The sequence below is a fragment of the Schistocerca nitens genome, chromosome 9, assembly GCF_023898315.1.
Source record: "Schistocerca nitens isolate TAMUIC-IGC-003100 chromosome 9, iqSchNite1.1, whole genome shotgun sequence".
NCBI lineage: Eukaryota > Metazoa > Arthropoda > Insecta > Orthoptera > Acrididae > Schistocerca > Schistocerca nitens.
The window spans coordinates 262,484,678-262,512,214 of NC_064622.1; the positions used below are offsets into that span (position 1 = coordinate 262,484,678).

Consider the following 27,537-nt stretch of genomic DNA (forward strand, 5'->3'; position numbering starts at 1 on the left):
CAGCACTGGGTGTCACTTGTGCTTGAGGCTGGAGCTGGACATTGTGGCACTGTTGAGACCTTTCTGTTTCTGGACAGATGTAAATCGTCGCCCTGGGTCTCTATTACAGTCACCAGCATCCAAGCCATAGTAAATCTATAGGAGCAGGCCCACCCAGCCGCACTGGGTGGATAACACCACACCCATGGAACAGCTCGTCAGGACGACAACTGTTGATTGGTATGGTGCAAGAGATGCTCAAAAAACAGGGTGAGGACCGATGTAGGGCCACAGGAGTTGACAGCACTCTTCATTTGTTGCTTAAAGATCTGAATGAACGTTTCACTTCACCATTTGAAGAAGGATGGAACTGAAGGCAGAGAATATATTTTACGCTATTGGCCAAACAACAGAACTCTTGGAAAGCAGGCATGGTGAACTCGGGTCAATTAACAGGGACCAAACCGCAAAGTAAGCCATTGATGGCCAAATCTGTACCGAGGTAGTGCTGGTGGCACCAGTCATACCATATATGGGTATTCTGAGTAGGTATCTGTAGTAACCAAAACCAACCGCGGGAACGCCTTGGGCTGCGGATCGGAGCCGCCAGGTGGAAAAGCCGCTGGCGGTGGAGCACGCACCACCGGGTAAACACAAGGACGAGTCGGACGACAGACCAACGACAACCGATAACGACCAACTACGAGCGACACAACAAGGAAGAGATAAACAACGGAGGCTAGTAGAAACCACAACACCAAACACCAAAAGTAAATCCACTCGGAACCAGAGCCAAGCAAATGTCAACAACGAGCAACGACCAGAACGCCGTACCGCGAGATAGAGACGCAATCCAGAGCGAGTACCAGACTGATTGGACTAGGGCAGAGCAGGTCCCTATATACAAAACCGGAGGGAGCGGCTATTGGCCGCGGTCTGCACGTGGTGTAGCGGTGGCGCCCTCGCTGCGCGAGAGCCGCTGCGCGGAAGAGCCACCGCGGACGCGGAGCCCTCTATGGGCTGGCCATGTCCACTTGTTCTGGTGCGTTTTCAACTTCCGCGGCGGGAGGTACTAGATCCCTCCCCACCGAAATTGGTGCATAGGGGCGGAAATGCCCCAGACGATGCCGAGGCGGGCGGAATTAGGGCACGGGTTGTGATACGTCCGGAGGGACCACTGGGGGAGGGGAGGGTAGACTGTCTGCGGCATCCATCGAGGTGTCACCAGAGGGCAGGGGGGTCAGAAGGCGTCTCTATACCCTGGCGAGGCGGAAGGGGTGTCTGCAGAGCCGGGGAGGAGATGGAGGTTGAAGGGAAGGGCTCCGCCTCAAGGGACGTGTCCACACCAGGAAGCAGGGAAGGCGTTGGGGGAGGAATCAAGGCGGGGGCCAGAGGGCGGAGTTGGTTATGGTGGCGACGCTCGAGCCCCCTGTGTGCCTGCACGGTCATCACACACCGCCCATGAGCCGCCGTCACTGTAGTGGGTGTCCATGCATCCATGCTGCCATAGGAGTGGCCCGGGGCGTAGCGCTGGGAGGGGCGAGAGCGGGGCCGAGAAGGGGATGGTGTCAGCAGGTGAAGGAGGGTCCGAGGTTGTCGCCCGTGAAGGAGTTCAGCAGGACTATGACCAGCCACCGGCATGGTGTGGTAGGTGCTTAGAAACAAGGTGAGGGCCGAGGTGGTGGCCAACGGCTCCAGTGATTTCATCAGCTGCTGTTTGAAAGTGTGGACCAGGCGTTCCACAGCGCCATTGGAAAAATGATGGAAGGGGGGAGAGAGAATGTGTTTGATGCCGTTAGCTAAGCAGAAGTTCTGGAACAAGGACGCCATGAATTGGGGCCCGTTATCTGTGAACACGTGTGGGGAAGGCCTTCAATGGCCAACACCTGGGCCAAGGCGGTGAGGGTGGCGTCCGTGGTGGTGGATGCCATGCGGACCACATATGGGTATTTGGAATAGGCATCAACGATGAGGAGCCATGTGGAGCATAAGAAGGGGCCTGCAAAATCTAGATGGATCCTGTCCCAGGGTTGGCTGGGTGTTGGCCAGGGTGCGAAAGACTGTGGAGGACTAGCCTGATGGCGTGCACACACTGTGCAACCACGGACCAGGTGCTCAATGTCTCCATCGAACCCTGGCCAATAGACATGTCTTCGAGCCAACGCCTTCATGCGAGACATCCCCCTCAGTGGCGGAGGGATGACCACCCGATGGACGTCTGAGTCCATGGACAACAGGAGGACGTCCTCCATTACAGAAAGTCTGTGTGAGACGTGATGCCATGGGCTGAAGTCAGTTTTCAAATGTCGGGTAAGGTAGGGAGGCCAACCATGGGTCACATAACGGAGGACTTGTCGCAGCATGGGGTCCCTGCACGTGGAAGCGGCAATTTGCGTAGCCGTCAGAGGAAATCCATCGAGAGTCTCCCGGCGGGCAGAGTCTATGTGGCAGCACAGGACTTCCTGCTGGTCGAACGCCGGATCAGGTCCTGCTGGGAGACGTGACAAGGCATCCGCATTAGTGTGTTGACTGGTGGGCTTATAGCGCATGGTGTAAGTGTAATTACGCAAGAACAACGCCCAGCGCTGAAGACGCTGAGCCGTCCATTCTGGGAGGTGTGAATGGGGCCCGAAAAGCGACACTAAGGGCTTGTGATCCATGAGGAGGGTGAACTGCGCCCCAAACTGGTAGATGTGAAACTTCTGAACTGCAAAAATAATGGCAAGAGCCTCCTTTTCGATCTGAGAGTAATTCCTTTGCGCAGGGGTTAACGTCTTGGATGCATATGCCACAGGTTGTTCTGACCCATCCGCAATCCTCTGTGCCAGGACTGCCCCAATCCCATACGCTGAGGCATCGGCCGCCACCACCAAGGGACCATCTGGAGAGAAAGGCGTAAGGCAAGGGGCTGTTTTCAGCATCATCTTCAGGCGGGTGAAAGCCTGATCGCAGGCAGAAGTCCACGTGTAAGGTACCCCTTTGCGACGCAGGCAATTTAGGGGATGTGCGACGTGGGCGGCTTAGGGTAAGAACTTTTAAGTAATAACTGACTTTCCCCAAAAATACCTGGAGTTCGGATAAGTTTTGTGGATGGGGAAGGGTGTCGATGGCTGCGACATTGCGGTCCGAAGGGTGAATGCCACCTTTACTGAGCCAATGTCCTAAGTACTCCACTTCCGGTTGAAAAAACTGCACTTCCCCAGCTGACAACGTAAACCCGCAGCCTGCAGGATGAGAAATAAGTTACTGAGGTTGCACAGACGGTCCTGGCGCGTGCACCCCATGACTAAGATATCATCGAGGTAATTGACACAAGCCGGTATTGGTTGCATAAGTTGCTCGAGATACCGCTGGAAAATCGCAGGGGCAGAGGAAATGCCAAACGGAAGACGCTTGTATTTATAGAGACCGAAAGGCGTGTTGATGACGACGATGGCCTGCGATTCCTCATCCAACGGCAATTGATGATAGAATTCTGCCAGATCAATCTTAGAAAAGTACTCGCCACCTGCCAGTTTAGCGAGAAGGTCTTCCTGTCGAGCAATGGGGTAAGTTTCGACCAAAAACAGAGCGTTGACCATAGCCCCAAAATCCCCACAAAGCCGAAGCGATCCATCGGGTTTCTTGATGACCACTAAGGGTGTTGCCCAGGCACTCGATTGTACTGGCTCGATAACCCCCACAGCCTGGAGCCGATCGAGTTCCTGCTTGACGGCCACACGCAAGGCTACCGGAATAGGCCGAGCCCGAAAAAGCGAGGCCGTGCATTCAGCAGTAAAGTGATGTGTGCCTGGAAATCGGAAGCACAGCCCAGGTCTGCCGAAGACAGGGAGGAAAAGGACATGCACAGATCATCTAGGTCCTGAAATGGAACCGTAGTTGAAACGAACTGCACTTCATCTTGAATGGAAAAGCCAAACTGTGTAAACGCATCTAGTCCAAAAATGTCCAAAGCCGACGGGCGGTCCACCACAAAGAGGGCAAGGGACCGAGGAACGTTTTTGTAGATGGCCATAACAGAAAAATTTCCACGGAGAGGAATGGAACCGTCGCCGTAGGCGACCAACCTCCGAGAGGGTGGGGACAATTCTGGAGACCCGAGACGTGCATACGTCGTCAGATTGACCAAAGAAATGGTGGCCCCCATATTGACCTGGAAACGGACGTCCTCATTAAAGATGTGTAGGGTGAGGAATAACTTTTGAGCCAATGTGTTGGTCCGAGGGGCGACTGCGTGTAAACCATGGATTGCCTCCTGTTGGCCTGTAGGGGCGGGACGAGGGCGGGTCGAGCGGCTACGACAGACTGATCGAAGGTGGCCTTCTTTCTCACAGAGCGAACAGGTCTTCCAGCGATGGGGACAGTCAGCTCGAGTGTGGGCCGAGAAGCACTGGGGGCACGACAGGAGGGGGCCTCGTGACCGACGTCGAGGGGCAACCGGCGGTTCGGACGCCATAGAGACGTCAGACAGTGAGGAATCTCGATGGCGGTGCCCTCTGGAGACTGCGCCCCATCGACGGCGGGAAGGGGTGGATCGGGAAGTGGACTCGACCGCTGCCACCTGGGGCCGCGCCATGAGACTTTCGTTCGCCGCTTGAGCAATTTCGAAGGAATGGGCAATAAGCAGAATGTCTTCCAACGAGGGGTTGTCCAACTTTAACACTGCAGTGCGGACCTCTGGATCGGGCGCCAGTTGAATGACCACATCCCGAATTAACGAATCTGCATATGACGCCTTGCACTGCTGATTGGTGCACATGAAGTTGCATTTGCGGCTGAGGCTTTGCAAATCCGTCACCCAGGAACGGTAGGACTGACTGCTTGTGGTATTGATGGAATTCCAAGCGAGACACAACCATGTGGTATCGCTGGGAATAATAGTTAGTTAGCAACACACAGATCTTGTGAAAGGAGAGAGCCATGGGGTCGGCCAACAGTGCCAACTTGCGGAGCAAAAAAAACGTGTCCGGTGAGGCCCAAGCCAAGAATAACGACCGCTGCAGAGTGTCATCCGACACCTGAAAGGCTGTGAAATGTTGTTTCAGACGATGCAGGTATGTTTCCCAATCCTCTTTTGTGTCGTTGAATGGTGGGAGCGACGGCGGACGTGGGAACGTGTCTGAAAGTGGGGCACCTGGGAGATGAGGTGGGAGGGAATCCCACTTATTGACCCTGTCCGAGAGCAACTGCACCGATGTCTGTAAGACCTCCAACTGCTGCTACTGCTGTCGCATGAGCTGCTACTCTTGCTCTAAGACAGTGAGTAATTTCTCTTCCGTATTCCTATGTTCCATCCCATCCTCGTCGCCAATGTAGTAACCAAAACCAACCGCGGGAACGCCTTGGGCTGCGGATCCGAGCCGAGAGGCGGAGAAGCTGCCGGCGGTGGAGAACGCACCACCGGGTAAACACAAGGACGAGTCGGACTACAGACCAACGACAAACGACAACAACCGACTATGACCGACACAACAAGGAAGAGAGAACAACGAAGGCTTGTAGAAACCACAACACCAAACACCAACAGTAAATCCACTTGGAACCAGAGCCAGGCAAATGTCAACAACGAGCAACGACCAGAACGCAGTACCGCCAAGATAGAGACGCAATCCAGAGCGAGTACCAGACTGACTGGACTAGGGCAGAGCGGGTCTCTATAAACGAAACCGGAGGGAGCGGCTATCGGTCGCGGTCTGCACGTGGTGTAGCGGTGGCGCCCTCTATGGGCTGGCCAAGTCCATTTATTCTGGCGCGTTTTCGACTTCTGTGGCGGGAGGTACTAGAGTATCCATGATGACCAAGGATGGCATGGTGCAGGCCAGTTTGCAAAAGATTGCAGGGATGTTGCTTCGTGCAGGGCACAAAGAATGCAGCTGTGGACCATTCTCTCATCCCTAGTGATACCTGACCAATAGATGTGTTGGTGAGCCAACTTCTTCATGCGGGAACCCCCTCCCGGGCATCCCAATGTCCCTGAGGCAGCAAGCTCCGGACTTGTTGCTGCAATTCAACTGGAATGATCACCTGATGTGTGTCAGTCTCATTGTACACATGAACGAATCATGTTAACATTTATCTGAGGGAAAATACAAAATCTGTTGTTTTTTTTAAAATCTTGATAAGAAAGACAGTGATTATTAATTAATTATTTTATGTACAATGACAGAAAGAAAAATCACAGCACCAATAAAGAGTCGTGCAACATAAGCTGAATTTGGTAGGCGTGTTTCTACATTTTAAGGATGATGTCTTTAAATTTTGCACCAGTAGCACAACAGTGACCCTAGTAGCACAACTATGAGGACGCAAATCAGATTTACTTTGAATACATGCTATAACGGTCATAAGTGTTAATTACATTTGAAATTGGACGTGATGAGTTGATGTTAAGTCAAAAATGCCTCCAAGGTGACACAGATGCCATTATCAGCACCTTACTGAGTTTGAACAAAGACATGTAGTAGGGCTACAAGAAGCTGGATGTTCCTTCTGCAATACTGCAGGAAGACCTGGCACAAATGTGGCCACTGTACACGATTGCTGGCAGTGGAGTGGTGGTCACAAGAATGTACAGTCGCAAGAAGATTGGACTCCAAATGTGCTCGTGGCACTACAAACGCAGAAGACAATTCTGTTTGGCATATGGCTTGTGCGCACTGTTGGCACCACAGTGACACAACAAACTGTTACAAATCAGTTACTTTAAGGACAGCTCCAAGCCAGACACCCTGTAGGGTGCATTCCACTTTTTTAGTTTATTTTCACATCTAGTTCTGTAGGACCAAATTGTGGAGCAAATCTCCAAGGTCATGCAACATATCAGTACATCAAATTACAACATAAAAGTAATAACTGATAAAATAAAAAGTTTATTAACCCAAAAAAAGTCAAGTCATAAGTTTAAGTAAATGCAATCAACAATATAACATAAGAATCACCTTAATTTTTTAAGTAACTCCTCAACAGAATAGAAGGAGTGATGCATGAGGAAAATCTTCAGTTTCGATTTGAAAGCGCCTGGATTGCTGCTAAGATTTTTGAATTCTTGTGGTAGCTTATTGAAAATTGATTCAGCAGTATACTGCACACGTTTTTGCACAAGACTTAAGAAAGTGCAATCCAAATACAGATTGAATTTCTGCTGCATATTAAGTGAGCGAAAGCTGCTAATTGTTGTGAATAAGCTGATATTGTTAACAAGAAACGACAGTGTAGAATATGTATATTGAGAGAGAAATGTTAAAATACCCAGACTAGTGAACAGGGGTTGGCAAGAGCTTCGCTTACGTACAGCACTTATTGCCCGAACTGCCGATTTCTGAGCCAATAATATTCTTTTAGAATGGGAAGAGTTAGCCCAAAATATACCATAGGACATAAGCGAATGAAAATAAGCAAAGTGGACTTATTTTCATGTTAATGACCACTTACTTCAGATACCGTTCGAATAGTAAAATGGCAGCATTGAGTCTTTGAACAAGATCCTGAACGTGGGCTTTCCATGACAATTTACTATCTATATTAACACCTAGAAATTTGAACTGTTCAGTTTGACAGATCATATGCCCATTCTTTGAAATTAAAATGTCGGGTTTTGTTGAATTTTGTGTTAGAACCTGTAAAAACTGAGTCTTACTGTGATTTAGTGTTAGTTTATTTTCTACAAGCCATGAACTTATGTCATGAACTGCCCTACTTGAAACAGAGCCAATGTTGCACACAAAATCCTTTACTACCAAGCTAGTTTCATCAGCAAACAGAAATATTTTAGAATTATCTGTAATACTAGAGAGCAAATCATTTATATAAATAAGGAACAGGAGTGGCCCCAACACTGATCCTGGGGCACCCCCCATTTAACTGTACCCCACTCAGACCCCACATCACAACCATCCTCAACACTGTGAATAATGACCTTTTGCTGTCTGTTGCTAAAGTAAGAGATGAACCAATTGTGAGCTACTCCACGTATTCTGTAATGGTCCAACTTCTGGAGCAATATTTTGTGATCAACTCAAACACCTTAGTTAATTCAAAAAATATGCATAGCATTTCAAATCCTTTGTTTAATCCATAACTACCTCACAGAGAAAACAGAATATAGCATTTTCAGTTGTTAAACCACGTCAAAAGCCGAACTGTACATTTGATAGCAAATTATGTGATATAAAATGATCAATTATCCCTGCATACACAGCCTTTTCAATAACTTTAGCAAACATTGATGGTGCAGAAATAGGTCTCAAATTGCCTACTTTAGCCCTTTCTCCCTTTTTTATAAAGCAGCTTTATTAATCGGTACTTTAATCATTCAGGAAACTGACCATTCTTAAAGGAAAAATTACAAATATGGCTAAGTACAGGGCTAACATGTGCAGGACAGTACTTTAATATTCTGCCAGGCACTCCATCATATCCATTAGAGTCCTTAGTCTTCAGTGATTTAATTACTGACTCAATCTCCCCCTTGTCAGTATCACAGAGGAGTATTTCAGACATCAATCAAGGCATTTTCCAAGAGTGTTATATGATTCCCTGTAGAAACTAAGATTTTATTTAATTCACTAGCAATGCTCAGAAAATGATTGTTAAATACTGTACATATATCTGACTTATCAGTAACAGAAATATTTTACTATGAACTGACTTTATATCATTGACCTTGTGCTGCTGACCATACACTTCCTTCACAACTGACCACATGGTTTTAATTTTATCCTGTAAATTGGCTATTCTATTTGCATACCACATAATCTTTGCCTTCCTAATAACATTTTTAAGCACCTTACAATACTGTTTGTAATGGGATACTGTAGCTTGATTGGGACTAATTCTAACATTTTGATATAATTCCCGCTTTGTTCTACATGATATCCTTATCCCACTAGTCAGCCACCCAGGCTGCCTTATACTGCTTGTACCCCGTTTAGAACATTCTAATGGAAAGCAACTCTCAAAGAGCACAAGAATTGTGTTAAGGAAAGCATTATATTTGTCATCTATGTTATCGGCACTATAAACATCCTGCCACTCGTTCCTTAACGAGGTTTAAAAAACTCTCTACTGCCATTGAACTAGCTTTCCCACATAGTTCATAATTGTACGACATTTGTTTGAGTAAAAGAGCCTTTTAGTGTTAAAATTTGTGCACTATGGTCTGAAAGTCCATTCACCCTTTTACTAACAGAATGCCTGCCTAGTAATGAAGGATGAATAAAAATATAGCCTATGGTTGTGCTAATTTCCCCTGCACCCTAGTCAGATAAAACACAGTCAGTATCAGATCATATGATTTTAGGAGATCTACCAACATCCTTCTTCTTGCACAATCACATACAAAATTAATATTAAAGTCTCCACATATAACTAATTTCTGGTTCTTCCTATAAAGTGAACCAAATACCGTCTCTAGCTTGAGTAGGAATATCCTTTTTTACATACATGGCCACTCCCCACTCCGCAAGGAACTTCCTGAAAAGCAGCCAGCTAATCTGTGTCCTGGTACAAGAGCCTCTGAATTGTCAAATTATTTAAGTTGTGCTCCAATACACCAATAATGTCAGAGACGACATCTATAAGCAGTTCACTAACTTTATTTCTAAATACCTCTTATATTTTGATGAAATATGCTATTTCCTACTCTACTTGGATACCTGACCACCTCTGAAGCTGAGTCCTTCGTTAGAGGGACTTCCTTTAAGCAGATATACCTATCAGCTGACCAACCAAAGGTGCAGCTCTAACACCAACTATTACAAGAATTTTTCCATGAGTGATCCCACCACCACCAACCACTACACTGTCACCTATAAGCTTTGCCAGCCTCCCCTTCCCATACCTATTGCAGTGCAGGCCATGCCTACTGAAACCTAATCTATTGATAGACTCAACTGGCACCACTGCAATGTGACCCATACCTTCTGCCATCAATGCCTTCTCCAGCTCCATGTTACACACCTAACAGCCACATGCCACTGAAACAGTTGCACGAAATGCACATTAGTGCCACCAGTTTGAGTACCTATCTTTACTAAGTCACCACCTATATCATATTCCCCACCCCATTAAGACCATTCTCTGTGCCATCCACAATCACTAGCTGATCCTTTTTTGTAAAATTCCTATATAACTCCCATATGCTGTCAGTCACCTGAGCCAGCCCTGCATTTGGCTTCACAATGCTGGTACCTCACTCAACACTTCCTGCAACTGCTGGCCTACACCTCTGCCGTGCGAACTATCTAGCAGCGGAACATTCTTCTTTCTGTTAGACTTTGCAACCAACTTATGCCTCCTTACTGCTGAGGACTGCTGAGGACTGCTGCATGTTTCCTACACATACATCTACGAGAGGCTCCTCTCCACTCAACTCTGACAGTTGGTCAAATCTATTGCATATACTCACAGTAAAACTGTCTGAATACCTTCTCCTCCTAACTGTCTTCTTTCCAACTGTGCCAGTTCCCATTCCCCAGCACCCTTCACCCTCCTCAACCAATCTAGTTCCTCCTCTGCATATTGTAACTGCAACTGAAGGGCACAGATCTTCCGCTCCTGCTCCTCTATCAACTTATTTCTACTACAGATTCTGCATTCCCAGGAGAGGATCTCACTGGAATGCCCACTGACTTCCCCCAATGAAAATACTTTGAATAAATCCCATACCATAACCTACTACTCACAAAACTTATGACAACCACTACCATTTATGACTTCAGTGGTGTCAAGCCATAGCTCACTGGAGGGCAGGGTGGAAGCCTGTTGTGTTTGCTGATGAAAGGTAGTTCTTCCTTGGTGCCAGTGATGCCTGTGTGTTTATTAGGAGGCCAGTTGAGGGTCTGCAACCAACCAATCTGTGTGCTACACATACTGGACCTACACCGAGAGTTATGGTCTGGGTGTGTTTATATGACAGCAGGTACACTCTCATTGTTATCCCACACACCTTGACTACAAATTTGTATGACAGTCTGGTGATTCGACATGTTGGGCTGCCGCTCATGAACAGCACCCCCGGGGTTTTTTCCAACACGATAACACTCACTTAAATACCGCTGTTGTAACCCAACATGCTCTACAGAATGTTGACATGTTGCTTTGGCCTGCTCAACCACCAGATCTGTCTCCAATCAAGCACACACAGGACATCCCACCAGATCTGTCTCCAATCAAGCACACACAGGACATCATAAGACTACAACTCCAGTGTCATCCACAAAAAGCTTTAACTGTCCCTGTATTGACTGCCCAAGTGTAACAGTCGTGTAACTCCATCCCACAAACTGACATCCATCACATATACATATACAACACAATGCACACATGTTTTCATTCAACATTCTGGCAGTTACACTGGTTATTAATGTGCCAGTAGTTCACATTTGCAATGGCTTATCTCATGCTTACATTAACACGTGATCCTTGCAATGTTAATCACTTAAATATGTTACCTAGACAAAAGGAGGTTACCTAGACAAATGGAGGGTGATTTTCTTCTGCTAAGTACAAACTCTAGGGATTGATCAATGAAACGATACGGAACTAAAAATGTCTAATGAACTTATGTCTGGAAAAGCATGGTTTCCATACTAGAGACCATTTATTCAATCACACATTGTTACGAATACTGAGGACTGTATGTGCTGTACAATGCAGCCACAGTTATTGTGAGTGTTAAAAATGGTTTCAATGTGCCTCAATGCATGCGTATATGCACCATAGCATGTTCTGTCTCACACGTTCACATCAGCCAAGCTGCATCCAAACAGTGTCAAAGGCAGCATGAATACGCTGTTCCAGTGTCTCCACATCTGGAATGCGCTCTGCATACACAATACATTTGAGATGGCCCCATAACCAGAAATCGCACGGGTTGAGATCCGGCGAATGAGCAGGTCCTGCAGCTGGACCCTCTTGTCCGATCCATCAACCAGGGAAGAGACAATTGAGATGTGTCCACATGTTAACGGTGATGTGGGCTGGAGCACCGTCATGTAGCAGCCACATAACCCTCTGAATCATCAACAGCACAATTTCCAACAGGAGAGGCAAAGCCACCCCCAACAAACGCTTAGAGTTCTGACCTGTTAGGCGATGTGGAAGGAAGACTGCTCCCAAAATACGTTACCAATTAACTCGGCCTACACATTCTGGCTGTACCGATGCTGATGATTCACTGTCACTGTACTATGGGAGTTCTGCATATTATCCCACAGACAACTGTTATGAAAGGTGGATATATCACTGCGTGTAAAGGTGGCCTCATCTGTGAACAGGATAGATGACACAAATCCCACAATCGTAGTTGCCTGGTGAAGTAACCAGTGACAAAACTACTCCCAATGTGGAAAGTCTGTCACTGGTAAGCTCTGCACACACTGTAATTGATAAGGGAAGTAACAATTGTCATGGAGAATGTTGCACACGGTCATCTGGCTTACCCTGTATTGACATCACCTTCCACAATGTTAATAACTTTTTCCTCCAAGTCTGGTGTCCAAACATTTCGAGTACGTCCTTTATGATTCCATGCTTACTGAAACGACCCTGTTTCAGACAAATGGTGAAACACTGTTGCAAACACTGAATGCTGTGGTGGTTGTCGGCGGGGGTAGGTTTCCTGATGCAACCTTGCTGCCCACTGCCATTTGCCTTTGCAGAAGTAAACACCATGTAGGCAAGCTCTTAATTCGAATATGGAGCTATTATGTACAATGCTTTATTACATTCTTTACAAGGTGAGTAAGCAAGAGAAGTGAATCAGACACAACATTACTAATTTCTATGGCTGGAGCAGATGCTAGGGCATGACACATGGGGAACAATACGAACCATATAGGAGGAACCAAGCATACTGTAACTGTGATTACATGGTACAGAGAGAGTTAGAATGCAGTCTCTGTAACAAAGTATGAATGAATAAATGGTCTCTAGCATGGAAACATGCATTTCCGGACATAAGTTGATTAGAGCTTTTTTGTTCCATATCCTCTCATTGGGCAATCCCCAGAGTTTGTGCAAAGTGGAAAAAATCGTACTGTACATTCCCAAAATTTCATTACGCTACATCAATTATTTTCTGGTGTTGTGATTTTTTCCATCAGTGTGTGTGCGTGTGTGTGTGTGTGTGTGTGTGTGTGTGTGTTTCTAATCCTCTGCTGCATCATTAAATTAACTTTTATTTTAGAGCATAGTGGTTAATATGATGATTAAAATGATAATGCAAAGGATTAGAAATGAAAAAGGTTTTATTTAAAATTATTAACTGAATAAAAATAATGACAATGGCCATTTTGATACAGGTTAAACGCGCGCGCGCGCGCGCACACACACACACACACACACATATTACCTGATGCACCTCGAAATCGATCCCTGCAGTATGCCAACCAAAAAACTAAATCAAACAATGGAAAATCCAGGATGGAAAGTAACAATATTATGGAAAGGATAGTTGCTACTTACTATATAGAGGAGATGCTGAGTTGCAGATAGGCACAACAAACAGACTATCACAAAACAAGCTTTTGGCCAACGAGGCCATTGTCAAAAATAGATAACAGACACAAACACCCACACACACTCAAGCAAACACACCTCACCTCATACACATGACCACTGTCTCTGGTAGCTGACACCAGGCTACGAGCAGCAGCACATGATGGGAGAGGCAACTGTGTGGGGGTAAGGGACACTGGGTGGGGAGGGGGGCTTGCAGAGTAGGGGTGGGGGCTGGTAAATTGCTGCTGGGGAGCATGCAGGGATGAGGTGCAGAAAGGGTATGGCAACTAGGTGCAGTTAGGTGATGATTAGATGGAGGGGGTGCGGGGGTGGGGGTGGGGGCAGGGGGAGAGAGGTAGCGGAAAAGGAGTGAAACGAATGTGAGTGTTGGTGGAATGACGGCTATATAGTGCTGAAATGGGAACAGGGAAGGGGCAAAATGGATGAGGACAATGACTAACGAAAGTTGAGGCCAGGAGGGTTACAGGAACGTAGGATACATAGCAGGGAGAGTTCCCGCCTGCACAATTCAAAAAAGCTGGTGTTGGTGGGAAGAATCCATATGGCCGGTATTACACTATCAAATTTCTTTGTCCAATATCTTTGTCAAAGATATTTGATGGTGTAATAGGGACTTTGTCAAATGTCGTCCAATATTTGATCAAATCTAGGGCCTCGCTGTAGATTTGATCAAAGAAATCGCTTGTCTTCTGTTCACTGCAATGTGACATGTTACCACATGGAGCGTTCTGTCGTCTGTAGTGTTTTTATAGCCATTGCCGGTAAATACAATTGGTGGGTGCCGACAACTACAAAATTAATAGAGATGTATGAAGCTGATGAGGCACTTTACAATGTGAGGCACCCTGAATACAAAAATAGATTAAGAAGATTGGAGACCTGACCTGACCTGACCTGACCTGACCTGACCTAACATAACCCTCTCCTGTAGCAAGGAATCGGAGTGTTACAGTGAGCCTATCTTCTGAAGAAGTAGCAGTTCTTAAGTGAATATTGTGCTTTGTGATAAGAGGATACAATTCACTGAGCACATACAGAAATGTATGCTCATCCATTCTTAAGTAATTGATGTATGACTTGACGTCTTCCACTGTAAACTCACGTAACAAGCTTTGTTGAAAGCTTTTATCATGTCGTCGTAAAACCCACGGCTTCACCCAGATTAGATTAGTTTTTCGTTCCATAGATCCGTGCTGAGGAGATCCTCGTGGATGTGGAACATGTCATTTTTTTTAAGCTGAAATAACAATACTGATAGTATGAATAAATACAATACATCATTTGTTTCTATTAAAAATTTCGCCAATGGAGTAGAAGGAGTTGGCCACTAGTAAGTCTTTCAGGCTCCTTTTAAACTGATCTTTATTTGTAACTAAATTTTTTATGTTTGCTGGCAAATTATTGAAGATTAGTGTTCCTGAGTAGTGGACCCCTTTTTGAACTAAAGTAAGTGCTTTTAAGTCCTTGTGCAGATCATTTTTGTTCCTGGTATTGTATGTATGAACTGAGTTGTTTGTTGGAAAAGGAGATATATTATTTAGGACAAATTTCATTAAGGAGTAAATATACTGAGAGGCAGTAGTTAGTATACCCAGTTCTTTGAAGAGGTTTCTGCAGGACGTCCATGAATTTACTCTACAAATAATACGTATTACACGCTTTTGGACTCTGAAAACTTTTGTTTGACTTGAAGATTTACCCCAAAATATTATCCCATATGACATTATGGAATGAAAGTAGGCAAAGTATGCAAGCTCTTTCATTTTTATGTTGCCTATGTCTGCTAACACTCGAATTGCAAATACAGATTTGTTAAGGCGTTTCTTCAGTTCTGTGGTGTGCTCCTCCCAACTGAATTTATTATCAAGTTGTAATCCCAGGAATTTAAGACTGTCAACCTCGTATGTATGGTTCCTTTTTTTCCCCCACTTCTTTTCCGCATGTGCACACAATGCAATTGCGGTACGTGCAATTGCTGCGGTAAATAACAAGTTGTTGTCAGCCATCTTGAACTTCGACGAAAAATTTGATGACAGTGTAATACCCCTTCTAGCGCTACGTCAAATATATTTGATGGAATATTTGATCACATCTTTGATCAAATCTTTGACAAAGAAATTTGATAGTGTAACACTGGCCTATGGCAAGTGCTGTGAAGCAGTCACTGAAATGAAGAACCTCGTGTTGGGCGGTGTGCTCAGCAAGAGTGGTCCAGTTGTTTCTTGGCCACAGTTTGTCGGTGGTCATTCATGTGGACAGGCAGCTTGTTGGTTGTCATGCACATGTTCAATGCAGCACGGTGGTTGCATCTTAGCTTGTAGATCACATGACTGGTTTTACAGGTAGCCCTGCCTTTGATGGGATGGGTGATGTTTGTTACTGGACTGGAGTAGGTGATGGTGGTGGAAGGATGTGTGGCACATGTCTTGCATCTAGGTCTTTACAGGGATATGAGCAATGAGACAAGGGAGTGGGAGCAGGTGTTGTGTAGAGATGAACGAGGATATTGTGTAGGTTTGGTGGACAAAGGAATACACTGTGGAAAGAGCAGGAAGGGTAGGACATTTCTCATTTCAGGGCATGATGAGAGGTAGCTGAAACCCTGGGAGAGATTGTAATTCAGTTGCTCCAGTCCTGGGTGGTACTGAGTTACAAGGGGAGTGCTCCTCTGTGGCCCGACAGTGGCTTATTGAGTTGAGTATGACCAGGAGAAGGTGTTGAGGTCCTGGAGGAATGTGAATACGGTGTTCTCACCCTCGATGCAGATCACGAAAATGTCATCAATGAATCTGAACCAGGTGAGGGGTTTAGATTCTTTTTAGGAAAGGTTCCTCTAGATGGCCCACAACTAGGTTGGCATAGGATGGTGCACTGCGGGTGTCCATATATACAGTACCATTTCAAAATCCAGTGTTTTAAGGTCCCAGTGGTAGAAATTTTTTATTTTATTTTTGCCAATCACTGGCAAGCAAGGGCCCATGTGAATGAATGGATGCCACTAGACTACAGTACAAATTCAATATCCTCCTTTAAGGTCCTTGTTAAAATGAGAAATTCTTTTTTGCCAGTCACTGGCAAACAAAGACCACGAGGGCATATGGGTGTTGGGTGTGATCTCCTGGATGTTAGCCTACACCACTTGTACCGATACATGGTACAAAATACTAAACCGTGCAAAAAAAAAAGTCCCCCTCTGAAAGTGCGCGTGCAATTGGTTAACAGCAATTTATAATGAAATGAAATAATAATGGTACAAACAGACCCTATAAGAAAACTGTACAGGATCTTTGTGGTAATTAATTGTTCTTTTACTCACTGGCAAAAGAAACTAAAAAGACCAGCTTTATTACTAACTCTCTGTTCTAGTCTTGAAGCTAACGCACACTACAGCGGCCATTTTGCATTGTAAGTTGTAAATTTTAAATAATATATAGTATTTTATGCTGATTGTGCATTTTCTTTCATGTGCTTAGTGACCTTCACGCAGAAGTAAAAATGTTATTTGTAAGGTTTTCAGCACACAGTATAAACAACAAGAACGGTCAAACAATCGACCATTCTTGGCAGACATCTTGCATAGGAATAGTTTCATAGCACTCCGTCGTCAATGGATGCTGTAAAAGACTCACTCCATAATTATTAAGGAAAGGAAAGTGAATATATTAATTTATGCCATATTAAGGTAAAAACTAAGAACATTCAGTTAAGTTCAGATATTGGCCACTTCTCAGCAAGACGAAGATTATTATGTTTAAAAAAAGGGAAATATTTTCTTTCATTAAAAGATTTCTTTTAATTAAATTTCACTACAGTAAAGATATCCTGCAGCAATATTTTAACATGATAACACAAAATACAATCCCTGAGGTTATGTTTACTTTTTTTTTGTCAGTGTGAACACTCCACGTAGACATCAGTTTTAACAAATTCTAAAAGCACCTCACACAATCCTATATTAACAAGGCGGTGAGTCATGAGCTGTTAAATAATCAGAGCTTAGAGAACTATTTTACAAAAGTATAAATTCCGGTCCTCCATATTATCATGAGTCTTTCTCGTGCCCGCTATGCCAGGTAAGTGCTCTATTCACACTCTTGCTGAGTCCGGTGTCTTGACCGAGGTGGTAGCGGTACACACCATATATTTGGTTTGAGAAAGTTACTACAACCCCTGTAGACCTTCCCTTGTCAATAATGGTTTTTGTGGTTTCATCATTTACAATAAATACCTAGATGATTCCCCCAACAAGACCACATTTCACAACTGTGTTCCATCGAAGCTCACGTTCTACCTGCAATTATCTTCATGTTGATGAGATGTTATCAATAACTTTTTTTTATACTGATCTTGCCTCTGAACTGTAGGTGGGCTTAGAGGTCAGTTCTCTTCAAAACAATTTTCTTTCTCCCACTGTTTGCATTAGTTTTTAATTTCAAGTTTTATAATATGACAAATAACTAGTAACCTTAGAGTTAATAAAAGGTTTGTATTACAAAATGTTCTGTTGAGGGTAGTAGCATACAATGTACAATCTTTATTAGCTCTGATTTGCACTTTTTAAAAGTACAACTAAGGTAACACAGTTCTGGAGGAATAGCAATGCCCATAATTACAACACTAGAAAGAAACCAATATCTCCATTACTTATAATTAAAACTGGCATTAACCTGAATGGTGCTGAATAAAGTTGCAACCAAAATCTTTGATAATGTAAAATGCCTGACATACTGCAAAACTAAATTTGGTAGAAAGTTTAATACTTAAGTTCCTGATAGGCAAATCCTTTCATTCTATGGAATAATCTTTACTGATAAACTTGGAGCATATGTAGCTGAAATAACTGAACAAATAAACAATTTTTAAAAATTAAAAACTAACTTTATTGTGAGATTTAACATTTGTTTCTGAAGTATGAATTTCTCTGTACATGCTACTATGTTTCAATTAACTATTAAATAACCTGTAAATTCATTCATTCCACATCATTATCACACATTTCACAAGAGACTAATGCAAAATATAACTTACCAGGGAGGTCCTTTGCAGCTCCAAAGTATTTGTAACCACGATTTCCTGGAACTTCTTTCCCTTCATGGTCCAGCATCCGAGGTCCAACTTTAGCATAATCTGGACCACCAAGCTCACGTATCTGAGCTTCCCAATGGCCTTTCTCACGAAGTAGTTTGTTTATTTCATCATTTAGGTCACGGATCCGAAATTCTCCAAGACCCGCTGCAGAACAGAAAATTAATTGCCACGATGATATATGGACAACTTACACTGCACCAGACATTAAATGACAAGAAAGAAACTAGTCATTGGAAAGATGATTAATACATACAACTTCAAATATAATGTATTTTACAACTGGATTTTTTTGCATCTTATATGAAGGTAACAGCTAAACAGAGGTTTCAAAGATTGTGATAATTCAACATAAGATGTAAAAGATTTCATACTTTGAAGTTTAGAAGCAAAACACACCTGCATTTGCTGCAGGTGAGATAAAGAGGGGGATAGGAACAAAGTGTGGAAAAATAAGATGCACTTTCTCTGGAGATAATTGGCAAATATAGTGTGGATCTGTCTTTGTTGCCATCAGTGTCTCCCTTTCTAGGAGAAAGTGACAAAAAGGAAGTGACTATTTACAAAAAATTAAAACTGTGAAAATACAGAGCTGGGCTGGCAGACATCCTAGTTTAAAAATGGCGAATGAGTGACTGGGCCAATGTTTAACCTCTGATTGGTGGTGATGTCATTTGTATACTGGTGGCAACTACAATTTTAAGAGTGAAACATAAGTTGGTTTGCTAAGAATGGGAGAAATCAGAAGACAAAGATGGCCATTTGGTTAACTGTTCATTCAAAGACAAAAGTGGCCATTTGGTTAAGTGTTCATTCAATCATTTTCGTAGATTCTATTGCCAACTGTTACCACAGGTTAAGCCAAGGAGGACTAAAGGCAAAGCAACACACTTATTCACCAATATTTGCTGTCACTTGCTCCAAGGTATTTGGATTTTAATCCAAGTGCAGTCTGTTTCCATTACAGTCACCATACGTGGGACATCATTAAATACTATGTGCAGAAAGTTTCATGACGTTATACACACTAGAAAAACATTTGTGTCTGTACTACTCATCATGACAGATAAAATTAAGGCAGTTCTCTCGGCGGAGAAGTCCCTGCATGTATACAAATGGGCAAGAAGGTGGAACCTAATATTGACCATTAAATATTAAGAGAGAGATGGTTTCAGATGATGCAGTGCCCAAGCTTGTGTTGATATATCTCTAGGTAGATGTCTTTTAATATGAAATTGTGAGTATGCAGATCTGTAAAGATAACACCCTTTACGCTTATAAATACACTGATGAGGCAAGAAGTTATGACCAGCTGCTCCACAGATGTGCTGCTGCACATTTGCAAAGCAGTACTTCAGTGATTCAATGTGACATAGATTTGATAAGTCCTCGGTAGGTTTCTGGAGGTATAGAGCACCAGACGTCTATACATCAGTCACACAATTACGGGTCAGTGTTTTGTGAGAATGCAGACAGCAGCTCCCTAACAGCATCACAGACATGTCCCTTAAAGTGCAGATCAGGTAGATTTGGTGACCAAGATATCAACTCGAGTTCACTATTATGCTCCTCAAACCATTGAAGCGTTATTTTGACCTTTTGACAAGGACAGTTATGCTGGAAGAGGCTATCACCACCAGGAAAGACATCAAGAACGCAGGGATGCTGGTGGTCTACAACAATGTTCACGTAGTCCACAACCATCATGGCACCTTCGATTACTATCACAGGCCCGGGTGAAAGTCCTTCATAGCACAATACTCCCTATCGACATGTGACTGTTGTGCATGACACACTTTGAGCAGCTGTTTGTCTAGAGAATGACATATCCTGACATGACAACTGACCAGGTGTAACAAGCAATATGATTCACTGGGCCAGGCAGCATGTTTTCGCTGATCCACAGTCCAATATTGATGGTAACTGTGCCCACTGCAGCAGTCACAATGTCACTGGATCAGTATGGGAACATGTATTGACATCTGCTGTGAAGCTACATGTTCTACAATGTGCTACTAAACTTTTCACCTCAAATATTTCGGTAACCATTGAAGTTATTGTAATTCTATTTTTACCCAGGTGAATTGTGAGAATGTTCTCACTGAATGGAATATAGTATCTTTACATAAGTACATTAATTACAGAGATATCAGTATTAACTTTAAACAATGTAAGATCCAGGATCAACCTTCAGCAGTCATGTCCATCACCCACCTATCCCCTTCCCTGTTCACATGCCATCACTACGCAGCTTCTTTTCCACCAACACACCCACAGTCTTCTTACTTCTCTCTTTCTGCCCCCCCCTCCCCTCCAGCTATCTCCATCTAACCTCCTGACTGCAACTAGCTGCCTGGCTCTCTCCCCACGTCATCCCTGTATGTTCCCACAAGCAGCACTTTACTGTCCTCCAACTGCAGCCTGCCATCTCTCCCAATCCCTGTCCCAGCCTCCTCCTTACCAACACCACTCAGATGGCTTCTCCCCTTACGTGCTGCAGCTCACTGTTGGACTTCGGCAGCCGGAGACAGTGGTCACGTGTGTGCGAGTTGCTTTTGCGTGTGCAGGGGGTGTATATGTTTTCTGTGTAATTCACAAGAAGGCCATTTGGTTGAAAGTTTATTTGTTTAGCAGCCTTTTTGTTGTTGCTATCTGCGACTCAGCATCTGCACTATATGGTGAGTAGCAATCTATCCTTTTCATAACACTGTCAGCATCAACTTCGCTTTTTCAAATGGAACTATGGCTAATTAGTTTCATGTCCCATGGATCTTGTTGATGAATGTATTGTAATTATGCAGAATGAGTCATTTTACATTCACACTGCAAATTACTTTGTACATATGATTACATTCTGAATATTTTTAGGGTTACGCAGATTCTGCAAGTTAGTAAGTACCGCCCACCACCTTTTACATGTTACAGTAATTGAAATTCTTCAACAGAATATAACGAACTGTCCAGGAGAAATTTTCTCAGTATGTTTTCAAATTTTGCTTTTCCACCTGTCAGAAAATTTATATCACTGAGTAAGTGATCCAAAATTTTTGTTGCAGCATTTGTGAACCACTTTCTGTGCTAACACACAGTAACAAATGTCATTTTTACTTCTGGTTTTGTAATTGTGTACATCATTGTTCCTTTTGAAATGCAATGAATTATTTACAACGAACTTCAAGAGGGAATAAATATACTGTGAAGCAATAGTCAGAATGCCCACCTCCTTAAACAGCTGTCTACAAGATGATTTTGGGTGAGCACCAATTACAATTCTTACAGAACGTTTTTGCACAATGAAGGCTCTCTTTCTTAAAGATGAGATCATCATTCCATACAATATTATTGAATGAAAGTATATGCAAAATGTGTCAACTTACTGATTTGTTTCTCCCCAAGATGTGCTACGATTCTAAGTACAAATGTGGCTGAACTAAGTTGTTTTAGGAGTTTCAAAATGACATTTTCCCAGTTTAAATTCTCATCAGAATTGACACACAAAAATTTTAAGTTTTCATCCTATTTATTATTTACTTGCCATTTGTTACATTTATCACTGATGTAACACCCCTAGATGTGCAAACTGAATATGCTGTGTCTTTTTAAATTGAGGGTGGGACCATTCACGGAAAACTAACCAGTAACACTTTCAGGAACTTTGTTTGTCATTTCTTTTGTTTCTGTATGTATGCTTGGATTGGTTACAATACTAGTGTCAACTGCAAAATGAACTAATTCTATTTGTTGTAAATCCGATGGAAGATCGATTACACATAATTATGAGGAACAATTGTGGACCTAAGACAGTGCCTTAGGCAACACACCATGCTTGATTTCTCCTCAATCAGATATATGTCTCAGCACTATTTTATTATTCAGTGCTTGTAAAATCTGGTGAGTGATCATGTAAATGGTATTATCATTAGAGCAAACTTTCTGAGACCCAAATTGTGAGTTGCTGAGGATATTATTGTTGCTAAGGTGAGAAACTATTCTAGAATATATGAAGATGGTACCTACCCTTTCGGACGTGTCCAAAAGAACAGAGACCATTTGTGTTCTTGCAGCTCTCAAAGAATGAAATTACAATGAAATCCAGACCAATAGCTGATTGCTGATGTTGATAAATATCAACGAGGACAGTTGAAAATGTGTGCCCCGACCAGGACTCGAACCCGGAATCTCCTGCTTACATGGCAGACACTCTATCCGAATGAGCCATCAAGGATACAAGGGATAGTGTGACTGCAGGGACTTACCTCTGGCACGCTCCTTGTGAGACTCACATTTCGAGCTTACTGTCCACAGACTACATTTGCAGTGCCCCCGCCAGTATACTCATTACTCGCAACAGTCAATCTACATTTTTGTAACACGTAGCTGACGTCAGCCCAAACAAATACTGCTCATAACCATCTTTCATACAATGCCCACTGTCAAGGGAAACCATCAGAATGTTTACTGTTACAAACTAAAATAATTTTTAAAGCAGGATTTTAAGTGCCCATTCGATACAGCAGCCTCAAATTAGTCTAGTGCAATATTTGTTTTCTCAATATGTATTATCAAGGACGATAAAACACGAAGAATAATGAGTACTTCAGCTGTGACTGGTGCAGACGGCACAGGCCAGGATAGTGCTGTTGCGACTGGATTACCAGTTATTCTTTGTGTGCTATTGTCCCTGATAATACAAATCGATGAAATGATTATTACACTAGACTAATTTGGGACTGCTCTATCATGTGAGAACTTAAAATTCCACTCTTAAAAACGAATTTGTTTGTAACAGGAAGCAAAGCAGCACTGAGTATTGCACAAGACTTAATGACCAGTATTTGTTTGGGCAGACTCCAGCTACACACTGCAAAATGAAATTAGTATCTTCTGAAACACCACAGAAAATTTCCCTGACAGCTATTGGGGAGCAGCTTGCTGTGTAGCCTTAATGACAATGCAAACTAATGTGAGCTGTGATTACCGTAAGTCTTCTGAATTCTAGGTAAAGCTAATCAAGCTTCTTGTCACTGTATTGCAAGTGTTGGTTTCGCTGACTCACAAACAAATTGTCACCCTTCAAACAGATGTCCTACTATATTACAAACCAGTCCATTGCTGCAACATGTATTGTAATGTGTTCAAGAGTAACATCACATATTCGTCAAAATGAAGTACTAACAAAATGTCAATTTGGTTTTCAGAAAAGCTTTTCAACATAAAATGCTATATATGATTTCATTGGTCAAATATTAAATGCATTGAATAACTGAACATCACCCAATGGGATATTTTGTGATCCCTCAAAAGCTTTTGATTGTGTGTATCATGAAATTCTTCTAGATAAGCTTAAGTATCGTGGTATGAGTGGGACAGTACACAAATGGTTTGATTCATATTTAAGTGGAAGAATGCAGAAGGTTTAAAATTAACAGTACAGATGGTCTGCAAAAATCAGGAGAGTCCTCTATCTGGGGAGGTATCAAGAATGGTGTCCCGCAGGGTTCAGTCTTGGGCCCCTTATTGTTCTTGATATATATCAATGACTTGCCAATCTATATTCATGGAGATGCTAAGCCAGTTTTTCTTGCTGTTAACACAAGTATAGTAATCACACCCAACAAACAAGAACCAGCTGAGGAAATTGCAAATAATGTCTTTTAGAAAATTAGCACGTGGTTCTCTGCAAATGAAGTCTCGCTAAATTTTGAGAAAACACAGTATATACAACTGAAGGGGTGAGAATGATATAGTCCAAAGCCATATTTTTCTCAAAATACATTTTTTGTGTTCGTTCAATTTCTATTCAACAATATTTTAAGTTTCACTCACTAGGTGGCAAACCAGTCCACACTTGTTGTTCTCATATAGTGAGAAAGTAGTCTTTTTTGTGTATGACACAACCCAAAGCCACAGCAAAATGGTGCTTGCAAAGAAGAGGTTATTTCCATGTGTAACCAAAAAAGAAGATACCTAGACAGAAATGACCAGTTCTGAAGAAGATTGTTAGTCCAATGGAAGCAATTATTGTCCCTCTGATGAATATTCATCAGAAAATGACATGGTAAGTCAAAAATGCTTACTTTTTTAAACATTTAAAATATCGAGACTTAGGACTGTATTAGAGTAAAGTAATATTGCGTAATTATAACTATTATATACTCACTAATTAAAATACTTATGTGTGAATCATGAACAAATTATACTTCTCCTATTAATTACTGCATTATTGGTAATAATTTTGATATTATAAGGCTATTTGTATAATATATTACAGTATGTTATATCCGTTAAAGTGGCTTTGGTCTGCCTCATTCTGAATACTTTGTTTGGCTTAGGACGCTGACGAATGTAAAAGGTGCCCCAAAGTATCACCTGCTAAAGAACCTAAAGGCAGGAAAAAAAAAGTGCAACTGGAAAATGGAAAAATGTAAATGTTGTAGAAATTCTGGCAGAGAGTACATATTGGATAAAAGAGGATGAACTATCGGGGCTAAAATTTGTGGTCTTGGATGTAAATGTAAATGTAAAAACAAGTGTTGGAGCAAAATTCATGAATGTGTAGATCAGATATTCCATTCTTTTTGGGATATGGGTGATTTCAATTGCCAAAATAATTACCTTCTTCGCAATATTAAGATGAAACAAGTGCAAAGGAGATATCTATGATCAATGAAAAATCTGAATTTAATTTTTTATTTTATGTAATTTTATAAAAGACATATGATTACTTTGATCAATATATTTTACTTTTTTAGTTACCCAAAGAAAAAGAAAAGTGCAGTTTCGCAGCGAATGGTTACTTTTTTATACCAGGTTAAGGTTAATGGCTGTAATATTTTGGTATGCAGAGAAGCATTTTTAAGTGTGCATGGGCTTCAGAACGTCTTAAGAACCTACAAAACACTTACATGATGGACACTCCACTTCTCCAAAGGACAGAAGAGGTATTTAAAGATTAAATCAATGTTGCTTACCATAAAAACCATAATTTTGTTTTATTCTGCTTATTTATCCAGTGTTTTTCTTTAAGTATCATATTCAAATATAAATTCATTAAATTTCTCTGACCTGGGCATCTACCTATAAAATTACTTTTATTCTTTTTCTTTGTTTCCAGGAAAAAAAGGGAATCCACCAAGGAAATTTCACCAGAAGCAGTTCAAGTTCGTAAATAATATACCGAAGTATCAAACAATGGAAAACTCAGGATGGAATGTAACAATATTATGAAAAGGTAAGTTGCCAATGACCATATAGCGGAGATGTTGAGTTACAGATAGGCACAACAAAAAGACTGTCACAAATAAGTAAAGCTTTTGGGCTTCGTCAAGAATAGACGGGCCAAGGTGGAGGCAAGGAGGGTTATGAGAACGTAGGATGTATTCCAGGGAGAATCCCCACTTGCAAAATTCAGAGAAGCTGGTGTTGGTGGGAAGGATCCATATGGCATAAGTTCTGAAGCAGTTGTTGAAATGAAGGATGTAATGTTTGGCAGCATGTTCGGAAAGAGTGTGGTCCCATTGTTTCTTGGCCACAGTTTGTCGGGGGCCATTAATGCAGACAGACAGCTTGTTGGTTGTCATGCCCACATAGAATGCAGCACAGTGGTTTAAGCGTAGCTTGTAGATCACATGTCTGGTCTCACATGTAGCCCTGCCTTTGATGGGATAGGTGATGTTTGTGACCGGACTGGAGTAGGTGGTAGTGGGAGGATGTGAAGGACAGGTCTTGCATCTAGGTCTATTGTGGGGGTATGAGCCATGAGGTACGGGGTTGGGAGCAGGGGCCGTGTAAGGCTGGGCGAGTATATTGTGTACGTTCGGTGGATGGTGGAATAACACTGTGGGAGGGGTGGGAAGGATAGTGGGCAGGACATTTATAATTTCAGGACACGATGAAAGGTAGTCAAAACCCCGGCGCAGAATGTAATTCAGTTGCTCCAGTCCTGGGTGCCACTGAGTTACGAGGGGGAAGCTCCTTTGTGGCTGGACGATGGTACTTTGTGAGGTGGTGGACTGGAAAGATAAGGCACGGGATATTTGTTTTTGTACAATGTTGGGAGGATAATTATGGTCTGTGAAGGCTTCAGTGAGACTGTCGGTATATTTCAAGAGGAACCGCTCGTCACTGCAGATGCGACAACCACGGGTGTCTAGGCTATATAGAGGGACTTCTTGGTATGGAACGGGTGGCTGGTGGTTAGTAGGTTTGATATTGACGGAGGTACTGATGTACCCATCATTGTGGTGGAGGTCAACATCTAGGAACGTGGCTTATTGGGTTGAGTAGGACCAGGTGAAACAAATGGAGGATAAGTTGTTGAAGTTCTGGAGGAATGTGGCTAGGGTGTCCTCATCATCCATCCAGATTGCAAATATGTCATCAATGTATGTGAACCAGAAGAGGGGTTTAGGACTCTGGGTTTTTAGGAAGGATTCCTCTAGATGGCCCATGAATAGGGTGGCTTAGGATGGTGCCATGCAGGTACCCATAGCCGTACCGTGGATTCTTTTGTAGATAATGCATTCAAAGGAGAAGTAATTGTGGGTGAGGATATAGTTGGTCATGGTGACTAGGGAGGATGTTATTGATTTGGAATCTGTCGGGTGTTCAGAAAGGTAGTGTTCAATTAGCGGTAAGGCTGTGGTCATTAGGAAAGTTAGTAACTACTTAAACCTAACTAACGACTGGAGATTCTGCTGGATTTCTGGAATGGAGTCGCTGTGGCAAGGTTTGTAGTTGGATGTATCTGACAGCTGGCGGGGTCCTCCTGCCAGGTAATCCTTATAGTTCAAAACAACAGTGGTGGAGCCTTTGTCCGCAGGTAGGATTATAAGGTTGAGATCAGTTTTTAGATGGTGGACTGTGGTTCTTTCTGCAGATGTAAGGTTAGTTTGAATGTTGAGGGATTTGGGGAATGATGCTGAGGCAAGGTTTGAGGTTAAGAAATTCTGG

At 42.9% G+C, this 27,537-nt stretch overlaps 1 protein-coding gene across 2 annotated transcripts in view; it reads right to left on the minus strand.

Moving 5' to 3' along the window:
- LOC126203434 (pre-mRNA-splicing factor ISY1 homolog) overlaps positions 1-27,537 on the minus strand; it is an 82,264-nt gene that overhangs the window by 46,130 nt on the left and 8,597 nt on the right. For both annotated transcript variants that reach the window (XM_049937754.1, XM_049937753.1), the window contains exon 4: positions 18,529-18,732. In XM_049937754.1, coding sequence (XP_049793711.1) covers positions 18,529-18,732 — 204 coding nt within the window. The remainder of the gene's footprint in view (positions 1-18,528; positions 18,733-27,537) is intronic.